This window comes from Nicotiana sylvestris, chromosome 6 (genome assembly GCF_000393655.2).
Source record: "Nicotiana sylvestris chromosome 6, ASM39365v2, whole genome shotgun sequence".
Taxonomy (NCBI): domain Eukaryota; kingdom Viridiplantae; phylum Streptophyta; class Magnoliopsida; order Solanales; family Solanaceae; genus Nicotiana; species Nicotiana sylvestris.
Window position 1 is genome coordinate 50,307,896 of NC_091062.1, and position 12,727 is coordinate 50,320,622.

General features: G+C 38.7%; 1 protein-coding gene across 1 annotated transcript; it reads left to right on the plus strand.

Annotated features, from left to right (window-relative positions):
• The first annotated feature begins 11,565 nt into the window (after nucleotides 1–11,565).
• LOC138870588 (uncharacterized) lies at nucleotides 11,566–12,213 on the plus strand. Its single transcript, XM_070148409.1, has 2 exons — nucleotides 11,566–11,754; nucleotides 11,842–12,213. The coding sequence occupies exons 1-2, from the start codon at nucleotides 11,566–11,568 to the stop codon at nucleotides 12,211–12,213; spliced, it is 561 nt and encodes a 186-aa protein (XP_070004510.1).
• Nucleotides 12,214–12,727: the final 514 nt, after the last annotated feature.

The window sequence follows — 12,727 nt, forward strand, 5'->3', positions numbered from 1 at the left end:
TGTTGTAGGTATTAATACCTCGTGTCAAGACATCCCATCTCAAGATACTAGAGTGGAAGGAGAATTAGCTAAAAACACAGCAAATCTGAATGTTGTTGTTACAGCTGTGTCAAGGAATGAAGAATTTCAAAACAATGAAAGAGTTCAATAGTCAGGAGGTAGGTTGTGGTCCAACCAAATTAAAGAAGATCCAGATGAAGGGGTAGTTCCTGATGGGATGCAAGCTGAGAGGGATTCTGATGTTGATGTACAAGAGGAGAAACAAAGTGTAAATGGAGATGAAATCAAGAACACTGATGATGAGGGGTTGACCAATGCAGATGATGTATAAAGCAAGAAGGATAACAGTAATAAAGGCCAAACAATTGCTGAAGATCCCAATGTAAGTACAGTAAATCCTAAAGACATGGATGTGAATATGGGAGATCCAGGTGGAACTGGGAAGCAAATGTCATCATAGAAGGAAGGTAGGGAGAGTGCAACATCTGGAACTAAGCAGTTGGCTAATGCTCAATTAGCAACTGGTGATAGGAGCACTGTTCCATTGGGAGTTAGTCAAGAGAGGTAGCAGAACAGACTTGTAGATCAAGCTTTGAAATTTAGAACCAAGAGGTCCAACATGCAGATAACAGCAGAAGGTGATGATGAAGGAGGAGAGGAGCATAGGGAAACAACAAGTGTTGATTATGATGATGAATCAATTGCTCAGAATTTTTGAAATGTTGCCAGGAAAGGAGATCTTTCTCCCAGACATTTGGAAAAGGTAAAATCAGCAGCTAAAGGAAAAAAGAAGGCACCAAAGGATACTTCCAGTTTATGCAAACTAGAAGAACACTTACTAAGTTCAGTGAGAGGCAATCATATGGAATGTAAGGTCAATGATTATGATGCAAGCCTTCGAAAGGCTTATCACAATGCATAGAAGACATCATCTTGAATTTATAGGCATCCTAGAACCAATGCAACAGCCAAGAAAAATGGAGGGCTACAGAAGGAGGATTGGCCTAGCTACAGCTGTGGTGAATGTTTCTAACAAGATATAGGCATTTATTGATGAAGTCTATGAAGTTTCAATAGTATATAATATGGTGTAGTAGTTGACACTGAGGTTATTTCATACAGAAACTCATGTAGAGCTAATGCTTACTTTAGTATATGCAAAGTGTGATACTATAGAGAGGATAGAACTTTGGGACTCTTTGTATGCTATGGCTAGAGACATGACAATTCCATGGCTTGTGGGGTGATTTCAATGTAATATGGGATGAAGAAGAAAAATTTGGAGGTTTACCAGTATCTCTAAACGAAATTGATGATTTTAGACATTGCATTACCACATGTAACCTCTCAGATCTTGGTTTTAAAGGCAGCATTTTTACATGGTGGAATGGCAGGGCAGAGGAAGATTGTATTTTCAAGAGGCTAGATCGATGTCTTGTAAACTTAGAGTTTCAGCAGATATTCCCAGGTGTAGAAATCACTCATTTATCTAAGATAGGATCTAATCATTGTCCTATGCTTATAAAGTGTGATATTGAAGCACCTCCAATTAATAAACCTTTTAGATTTCTCAATTTCTGTGTGAAGCATGAGAATTTTAAATCAGTAGTGAAGGCTAATTGGCAGGCAGATTTTAGTGCAGATCCATTCATTCTATTCAATCATAAATTGAAGAAACTTAAGAAAGCATTGTCTAGTTGGAGTAAATCTACTTATAGGGATATATTCTAGAGGATTGCAAGCTTGGAAGAAGTGGTTCTGGTACGTGAGTGGCAATTTAAAGTAAGTCCAACTCAACAGAATAAGGAAAGGTTACACTTACTACAAGCTCAGCTCATTAGATATCTTGCAATTGAAGAAGCCTTTTGGAAGCAAAAATATGGTATGGCATGGTTTAAGGAGGGTAATAGGAATACTAAGTTCTTTCATGCCCAAGTGAATGGTAGAAGGAAAATATTGAAGTTTAAGATAATTCAAAATAGTATGGGCAACTCATTAGAGGAGGAACAACTAATAGCAGAAGAGGCTGTCAACTTCTTTCAGGATCAGTTCACAGAATATGAGGTTCCATCAGCTTTTGATATCATTGATCAAGTACCATGTTTGGTAAATGGGGAGCAGAATGCAAAGTTAACTAGCATGGCAACTACAGAAGAGATCAAGGCAACAGTTTTTAGCCTTAATGGTGAATCTACAGGTGGTCCAGATAGGTTTACAGGAGCTTTTTATCATGCATATTGGGACATCATTGGTGAAGAGATAGTTAATATGGTCAGGGCATTTTTCTGTGGCAGGCAACTACCAAAGTGTGTGACCCATACAAATTTGGTGCTCTTACCAAAGAAGAATGAAATAGTCAGCTTTTCAGACATGAGGCCTATAAGCTTAAGTAACTTTGTCAACAAAATTTTCTCAAGGGTGATTCATGAGAGGTTGGTTGAGTTACTTCCTAATTTGATTTCTGAGAAACAAGCAGGCTTTGTGAAAGGAAGAAGTATTGTAGAAAATGTGCTACTAACTCAAGAAAGAAAAACAGATATCAGACTAAGAACAAAAGTTGGACCAAATGTAGTGATTAAGGTAGATATGATGAAAGCCTATGATAGGCTACCATGGTTATTTCTGACTAAAATGTTGAGGAAGCTGGGGTTCAGTGAGAGGTTCATTGGCTTGTTGTATAATATTTTTGGGAATAATTGGTACTCTGTGCTTGTAAATGGATAATCTCATGGTTTCTTTAAGTCATCAAGGGGGGTTAAACAAGGTGATCCACTCTCACCTACATTGTTTATATTGGCAGCAGAGGCATTATCGAGGGGTCTGAATGTTTTACACTCGAACCTATATTTTTGTAGATTTGGAATGCCCAAATGGAGTCCAAAAATCAACCACCTGGCATATGTATATGATACAATCATTTTCTCTTCTTCTGATGCTACTTCCCTACAGTTGGTGATGAAGGTGTTGAATGCATATGAAGCAGCATCTGGGCAGAAGGTAAATAAAGGAAATTCAGATGTGTACATGAACCATTCTACTAGTATGGAAGTGGTTAGCAAGGTAGAGAGGATTACAGGAATTGGGAGGTAGAATTTCCCTTTCTCATATCTTGGCTGCCCTATCTTCTATTCAAGAAGGAGGATGGACTACTATGAAGGACTTATTACCAAAGTTCTTGACAAGCTACAGTCATGGAAAGGGAAACTACTATCAATAGAAGGAAGGGCAGTACTAATTGCTCATGTACTGCAGAGCATGCCAATTCATCTGCTATCTGTTGTGAACCCTCCAGGTTATGTAATAAAAAAGCTTCATAAGTTTTTTGCTCAATTCTTTTGGAGCTGTTCTCTTGGAGGAAGCAGTAGGCATTGGGCATCATGGAATACCTTATGTATGCCTTGTGAAGAAGGAGGACTAGGCTTCAGATCACTACATGATGTTTCAAGAGCACTCTTCTGTAAGTTGTGGTGGAATTTTCGCACAAAACCAAGCCTTTGGAGCTCATTCATGATCCAGAAGTACTGTAAAAAACTTAATGCAGTGATTGTTCCATGGAAGAAATGTTCACATGTTTGGAGGAAGATGTTAGAGTGAAGAGAAGTTATAGAACACCAAATTAAGTGGCATCCAAAAATGGGATCTTCTCTTTTTTAGTTTGATAATTGGACAGGCTTGGGGGCATTGTACTTTCTTGTTCCTCCTGAGTTTGGAATAGATGAGAACACTCACAATGTGTATGATGTTATGGCAGAAGGTGGATGGAATGTAGAGAAGCTGATGGAAATTTTAGCTGAAGAGTATGCAACTCACATTATAGAAAGTACCAGACCTCCAGTTGTGGAAGCTGACATTGATATACCATATTGAATGCTAGAGCCTAGAGGTCATTTTACTGTAAGGTCTACTTGGGAATATGTTAGAAGGAGAGATGAGCCTAGAGTAGCTTACAAAATGATATGGGTGAAGGGGCTACCATTCAAAATAGCATTCTTTATGTGGAAGGTGTGGAAAGCTAAGTTACCTCTAGATGACTTTATGCGTAGGCTGGGATTTTTATGCCTTCTAAATGTTGGTGTTGTGCAGAACCTCAACAATAATCTTTGGTACATTTGTTCTTCACATCAAAGGCTGCAGTTGTGGTGTGGAAGTATTTTCTATCTAGAGCAGGCATAGCATTGGAGGGTTTGACACTGTATTATGCTATAACTATGTGCTGGATTGCACAGGTTATTCCTAGGCTTAAACCAATCACGCAAGCCCGGCCTTCTTGCATTGTTTGGTAATTGGGGAAAAGAAGAAATGCTTTAAAATATGGGGACCAAGTTTCAGTAAGCAAAGTGATATATCAGGTTTCCACTGCACTGCAATGCCTTGTTCAAACAAGGAAACCTGGGCTACAAGTTCCTCATAGGTGGCAGGATTTGCTAACCATGATGGGGAATTACACTCCAAGGCTGAAATATCAAAAGGTGATATGGGAACATCCAGTGTAGGGCTGGATCAAAGTAAATTCAGATGGTGCATCTAGAGGAAATCCGAGGAGAAGTGCAATTGGCTTCAGTGTGAGAGATGAAAGAGGGGAGATGATTTATGATTTGGGAAGGTATATAGCGGAAGGCACAAACACAGAAGAAGAAGCAACTGCAATTGTGGAAGCTTTGAGGTACTGTAGGATGCACAACTACAATTACATTTGGTTGGAAACAGATTCAATGCTACTAAAAAAACATAGTTGAAGGGGTACGGAAACCACCATGGTGCATAGCTGATCAAGTGGAGGAAATTATGCAGATGAAGGAGGGAATTGGTTTCAAAATCACTCATATATTCAGAGAGGGCAATAGATTGGCAGATCATCTTCGCAATTATGCTCTTGAAGAGGGAACAATGGAGTGTCATGACTTTTGGCAGCTAGATTCACAAGGCAGAAGATTGGTGAATGAGAATAAGATGCAATGTCCATACATTCGAGTAAGGGTGGCAAGGAATTAAGGAGGGAAAAGAGAGCAATGGAGAGAAAGATCACTGGTGCATATATGATATATCAACATACTCAAATCCTTATGGAAGAGAGTATGTTGATGATTTTTTACACTAACATCGTGTTCTTTTATGCAGGAAAAGCTACTGTCTCTATGCCCTACTATTTAAGGAACTTCCAGTTGGTGGTATCAGTACTATGTACTCATTCTATTGAAAGAGAATTGAAAGCAGGCATAAGCATAGAAGCGGGAGAATCACATTGCTGCCCAGGTATAATATAATATGCAGGGGTGTTAAATATCAAAATCTAGGAGCAACGGAGGAGTCATGGAAGGATAGACATACACATAGAAATACTTCTGACATACAAGAGGAGAGGCACACAAATCTCCAGGTGAAACAACTATGGAACTCACACGTAAAGCTCATCAAAGTAGGCAGGTTCCGTTTGTACATGCCCAGTACATGGAGGACTATATCATGGATGCGTGTGAAAATTATGGGGTGAGGGACAAAAATGGGGATAGCATAGCAACACATACAGGGAGTCAGGCAAGAGTAAGGAAGCAATACATGGCTTATGTGGCAAAATTTATTTTTTTCATAGATAGAAGTTAGAGGTCAGGTACAAGGTTTTGGAGAGCAAAAAAAGGGGCCAAAAGAGATGATATGGAACAAAATAACAATACATAGTAGGTATTCATTATGTCAGAAGTGGTTTGGCACAGAAATAATACCTAACTATAGGTGGAAGTCACAGAAGAGAAGCCTCACAATTGACACACAACAAATGCTCCCCAGTTTTTCATTGACGATGCAGGGATTTTCAGTAAATTATACGAAGGTTTTGAGGTGCATTAAAGGGTCTAGGTCAGCATCTACAACAAGAAGGATATGCAAAGGTGACGATTGGGAAAGAAAATAACAGATTCATACATGGAATATGCCAGAAAATAGGGTGCAAAAATGCAGGAACACCACAATGATTTGTTGCTGGATAGAGCTGGGAAACCACACTTTGGCAAATAGGAGGACAAAAACAAGAGGCTGCAAATGCTACAAATATGAGAAATATAGAGCAGCAAAGGAATGGAGATATACAATACTCAAGCAATACATATCCATGGCTCACAATGGTGCAAATTCAGAAAATGGCTACATGTGTAATGGGCTTGTTTTTATGCATTATTTAGATTTTACATTTCATAATTTGGTAGAATTCATTATAATATCAGTTTTGGGTACCATAAGCTCAAAATTTGTAATAGGACGTATATACTAGACATACATTATCGTCTTACTCTTTGTAAGACAACATGCTACTGTGTTTTATTTTTTTATTTTGATATATATAAAAACTAGCCCTAGGCACCTTGCCTAGTGGATTATAAAAAAAATACACAGCAAAACCCTAAACCCTAAACCCAAAACATGCGCAGGTCTTTCGTGCACTTCCATGGCCAATCCGGCCGATGGCTAGCCACCAACAATGGTCGGGCTGCCTCCCCAACCACCCCCGGCATTGCCCAACCTTTCACGACTCCAAACAATACTCCACAGCCCTTGGACTACGCAAAAGCAGTGAAACCTACGTCCAGTAATAACGTACTGCATGATCGAGCAGCAGCAGTTGATCCAATCCTTTTTAGACGAGCTATATTCCTACAGAGACAGCCATTAGTGCAGTTTACTGAAGCCGAGGTTGATCGTATGAATATCATTGAAGGTCTCCAGTATGCAGTGGTGTGCAAGTTTTCCTATGGATGGCCTGAGCTCAATGAAATACGTCGCATTGTTCCTATACAGTGTGGTATTAAAGGTGAATGCAACATTGGCTATTTACGTGATAGACATATTTTGATACGACTGACCTTATGGCAAGACTTCATAGATTTTTCATCAACAGTTGTGTATTATGTCAAGAATAAGTTTGGAGAGGAATATCAATTGAACCTTGATATATGATGCAAAATTCAAGGTTGGAGAGGAAACACCAAAGGTAATGGCTTGGATATCTTTCCCTAATCTATTGCCAACTTACTTTATCAAAGAATGCCCGTTTTCACTAGCTTCTGCAGTAGGAAAGCCACTTCATCTGGATTTGGCTACTGTGAATAAAACTAGGCCTAGTTGTGCTCGTGTGAAAGTGCTTGTTGATCTGTTATCTGACCTCCCTAATAAGGTTCGTATGGACATTGTGAATGAAGCAACTGGAGATGTTAGAACTGAATGGGTTACTATAAAATATGATTACTTGCCTAAGTATGGTAAGGAATCTAAATTGCAAGGACATGACATGTTAGAATGCTGGAGGATCAATCCAGAATTTATGGCAAATAAGAATGTGGAGCAGCAGGTTAATAATGCAGTAGAAAAGGGAGCCAATAATCAACAAGGCAAATGAGCAGCTCCTTTGATGATCCTATCAAATGGTAAGGTAGTTGGTGATGTTGGTGCACAGTGCAAAGAAGTGAGGGACAATAGAGGAAACGCAAAGGAAAAGGTGCCTGAAGGTGTGACTAAAACTGGCCAACAAATTGTACTAGTAGAACAACAAAATTCTATGGTTCCTCAGTAGGTACAAACAAACAATCAGTTTGCTATTTTAGAAGTGGAGAATAGTGAAGATAATGAGAATAATCAGATAGTATTGGTGGAGGTAGAAATGCACAAAGAGGAGTTCATAATACTAGGGAAACTGTGGAATTAAATCCAGCAGCTCCAGCTTTTATTCTCAATTCTCCTGGGACTGACAAGGCCTAAAAAGGGAGTAATAGGGGTACAAATGCAGCAACACAAAACCTTGATCTAGTTTTTCCAACAGGCAATTCCAATCCAGTAAAGATTAATAAGCACAGATAAAGAGAAGAAGCAAGAAGTAAAGAGAAAAGGGCTACTGATCAGCAAAATAAAGAGACTACTGCACAATGGGTAAATATGGCTTTTATTGGTAATATGGTTGCAACCAACACCTCCTTCCAAGACATCCCATCTCAGGACACTAGAGTGGAAGGACAATTAGCAAAATTCAAGGATAATGAATTCATTGTTGATGCAGATTTTGAAAAATTTAAGAGCAATGAGAGGGTAAAGTGGAAAGGAGGAAGGCTATGGAATCAACAGACAGAGGAAGATTCAGAGGAGGGAGACATTCCTGAAGAAATGCAAAGTGAGGAAGAGGCAGGTGGAGATGAAAGAGAAGATGATGATCAAAGTGTAAATGGTACTGTCAAGATTGTAAAAAACACCACTGATGGCCAGAAATAAGTTAATGTAATGATTGATCCCATTATACAAGGAAACACCATGATGAATCAGCCAAACTCTAAAGGTAATGAGGTACAGGAAGGGATAAATAAAGAAGTGGACAGTACTGCAATTGATCATGAAGGGACAAAAGAAGATCAAACAGCTGAAGCTAAATCATAGGAGGAGGCATATGCAGGATCCAAAGTGCAGGACACAGCTGAGAACATTGTTCCATTGATCCTGGCACAGAAAAATCAAGGGGAGTAAGCTATGGTCTCTGCACCAAACAATACACAGGTGATAAATACAGCAGGTGATATAGATGTGGGGAATCAGATGGAGGATGCAAAGCAAATAGGTAGAGACATGAATGAAGAATCTACTACTCAGAATTTTTTTAACATAGCCAAGCAAGGTGATCTTTCTCCAAGGCATCTAGAGAAAGTCATGTCTGCAGCCAAAGGAAAAAAAAAGCAAAATAAGGAACAGTCCACTACCCCAACAGGTGGAGTACAAACAAGAAGAACATTGTTTAAATCACTAAATCAGTAATGGATGCTATTATATGGAATGTTAGATTATTGAATACAATGCAAGCTTTTGAGAGGCTTATTACAATGCTAAGAAAACACCACTTTGAATTTATAGGAATATTGGAACCAATGCAGCAAGCTACTAAGATGGAAAGGTACAGAAAAAGAATTGGTTTGGCACAAGCTGTGATGAATGTTTCAAACAAGATCTGGGCTTTTATAGATGAAGTTTTTGAGGTTTCTATATTGTATAACATGGTTCAATAACTTACTCTCAGGCTTTTTCATACAGAATCACATGTGGAGCTCATCCTCACATTGATTTATGCTAAATATGATGCAATTGAGAGGATTGAATTATAGGATTCTTTGTGTGCAATGGCTAGGGATATGATTACTCCATGGATTGTAGGGGGGAGATTTTAATATAATTTGGGATGATGAGGAAAAGTTTGGGGGACTGCCTGTTCATATTAATGAAGTGGATGATTTTAGACATTGTATAAATATATGTTGCTTATCAGATCTTGGATTTAAAGGGAGCACTTTTACTTGGTGGAATGGCAGAGCTGAGGAGGACTGCATATTTAAAAGATTAGATCGATGTCTTGCTAATATGGAGTTTTAGCAAACTTTTCCAGGTTTGGAAGTAACCCATCTATCCAAAATAGGTTCTTATCATTGCCCTATGCTACTAAAGTGTGATATAGAATCTGCACCTATTAAAAAAATCCTTCAGATCTCTTAACTTCTGGATTAAGCATGCATCTTTTAAAGTAGTTAGGGAGAATTGGAAGATAAATTTTGAAGCAAATCCCTTTCATTCTCTTTAACTACAAACATAAGAAGTTAAAAGAAGGTATTGTGCACATGGAGTAAAGCAATTTTTGGGGAAATTTTTCAGAAGATTGCTAGTATGGAAGAAGTGGTTTTAGTGCATGAGAGGCAGTTTGAAGCATATCCTACGCAGGCAAACAGGGAAAGACGGCAGAGAGTTCAAGCTGAGCTTATCAGATACCTTGCTTTGGAAGAGGAATTCCAGAAACAAAAGTCAGGCATGACATGGTTTAAGGAGGGTGACAAGAATACAAAGTTTTTTCAAGCTCAAGTTAATGGTCGAAGGAAAAGACTTCAGCTCAAAAGAATACAAGACAACAGTGGTAATTGGATTGAAGAGGAGGACCAGATAACAGAAGCAGCTGTTAGTTTCTTTAAGGATCAATTCTGTGAGAGTGTGACTCCTACTAATTTTCACATCATTGATCATGTGCCTAGTTTGATTGATGGGGATCAAAATGCAAAGTTGACATCTCAGCCTACAAAAAGGAAGTAAATAAGGCAGTATTTGGTCTTAATGGTGAGAGTGTAGGAGGTCCAGATGGGTTCACATGTGCTTTTTATCAATCATGTTGGGAAATCATTGAAGATGACATCTATACAATGGTACTGCAATTTTTCAGTGGACAGCAACTACCAAAGTGTGTGACATATACAAATTTGGTGCTCTTGCCAAAGAAAAAGGAGGTTAGTACATTCTCATACATGAGGCCTATTAGCCTTAGTAATTTCATCAATAAAATTTTTTCTAGGGCAATTCATGAAAGACTGGTAGGACTGCTCCCTAACCTGATTTCAGAGGAACAAGCAAGATTTATAAAGGGGAGAAGCATTTTTGAAAATGTGCTCTTAACTCAGGAGATAATTACTGACATTAGGCTAAGAACAAAAGCTGGACCTAATGTAGTGATTAAACTGGATATGACAAAAGCATACGACAGGCTATCATGGTTATTTCTAACTAAGGTGCTAAGGAAAATGAGATCATGTGAAAGGTTCATAGGCTTGATCTTTGATATTGTTGGAAAAAATTGATACTCAGTGCTCATTAATGGTCAGCCTCATGGTTTTTTCAAATCATCAAGGGGAATAAAGTAGGGTGATCCTTTATCACCTACACTTTTTATTCTAGCTGCAGAAGCACTATCTATAGGGCTGAACTTTTTGCATCAGAACTTGTATTTCTGTGGTTCTGGACTGCCTAAATGGAGTCCAAAAATCAATCATCTTGCCTATGAGGATGACATTATATATTCACATCTTCTGATGCCACACCTTTGAGACTAGTAATGAAAGTGTTACATGTTTATGAAGCAGCATATGGGCAGCTTGTGAACAAAAATAAATCAGCTATCTATATGCACCATTTGATAGATTTGGAGGTAGTCAGAAAGCTAGAAAGGACTGGAATTGGAAGGCAGGATTTCCCATTCACATAACTTGGATGTCCATTTTTTGTGCAAGAAGAAAGCTGAAATATTACCAAAGTCTCATCAGTAAGGTACTTGATAAGATGCAGTCATGGAAGGGCAAATTAATTTCAATAGGAGGCAGGGCAGTAATGATATCAAATGTTCTTCAGAGTATGCCCATACACCTACTATCAGCAGTGAATTCTCCCAACTATGTAATAACCAGACTCCATAAGATCTTCGCTCAATTCTTTTTGTGTAGTGCAGTTGGAAGTACTAGCAGGCATTGGGCATCATGGACTATATTATGTATGCCATGTGAGGAAGGAGGAATAGGTTTTCAATCATTGCATGATGTATCAAAGGCACTATTTTGTAAGCTATAGTGGAATTTTCGAACAAGGCCTAGTTTGTGGAGTTCTTTCATGACTCAGAAGTACTATAAAAAATTAAATGCAGTAATAGTTCCATGTAGGGAAGGGTCACACATTTGGAGGAAGATGTTGGAATGTTGGGACATAATTGAGCACCAAATCACCTAGCATCCAAAAATGGGATCATCAATATTTTGGTTAGACAATTGGATAGGTCTGGGTGCATTATATTTTATTGTTCCTCCTAAATTTGGAATTGATGAAAATGTGCACAATGTGTATGATGTCTTGGAAAATTGGGCTTGGAATGTTGAAAGGCTATTAGAGATATTACTTGAAGAACTTGCACACCACATTGTGCAGAAAGTAAGACCTCTAGTGATGGAAAATGCGCTTGATAGCCCATACTGGATGCTTGAACCTCGTGCACATTTTTCAATGACGTATGCATAGGAATACCTAAGAAGGAGAGATGATCAAAAAGCAGTATACAAAATGATTTGGGTGAAAGGGTTGCCATTTAAAATTGCATTTTTCATGTGGAAGGTATGGAAGGCAAAACTACCTTTGGATGACTTCATGAGAACATTGGGGTATTTTATGCCCTTAAGGTGTTGGTGTTATGCTGAACCAAAAGAGGAATCATTAGTGCATCTGTTCTTTACATCAGCTGCATCTAAAATAGTTTGGAAGTATTTTCTATCAAAGGCAGGAATTTCAATAGAGGGTCTGTCAATGCACCAGGCAATTACAAGGTGTTGGACTGCTATGGTAGTGCCTAGATTGAAGCCAGTAATGCAGTCTTTGCCTTCATGCATCGTATGAGAATTATGGAAGAGAAGGAACAACTTAAAATATGGAGAGGCAGTGTCAACCAACAGAGTGATCTACCAGGTTTTAACAGCATTGCGGCATCTAGTTCGGGTCAGAAAGCCAGGCTTAAAAGTTCCTCATAAGTGGCAGGATCTGGTAACTCTAATGGAAAACTATACCTCTCGGTTGAAATATGAGAAAGTCATTTGGAAACTACCTATGGTGGGTTGGCTGAAAGTTAACACAGATGGGGCATCTAAAGGGAATCCTGGGAGAAGTTCAATTGGTATATGTATTAGGGATGAGGTGGGGGATTTAAAATATGCAATGGGCAAGGAGATCACTGAGGGGTCAAATACAGAAGCAGAAGCAATTGTGGAGGCCCTAAGAATCTGTAGAGCATGTAACTACACGCATATATGGCTACAAACAGATTCAATGCTGATGAAAAACATATGGAAAGGACATGGAAGCCTCCATGGTGCATACAGCAGCTTTTGGAAGGATTTACCTCAAATATCACACA

What these genes read in the sequence shown, in the direction of transcription:
- LOC138870588 (XM_070148409.1), top strand. Translation starts at nt 11,566, where the DNA reads ATGGGATCATCAATATTTTGGTTAGACAATTGGATAGGTCTGGGTGCA. An exon ending in CACACCACATTGTGCAGAAA is followed by an intron (nt 11,755 to 11,841) that starts GTAAGACCTCTA and finishes ACGTATGCATAG; the next exon opens with GAATACCTAAGAAGGAGAGA.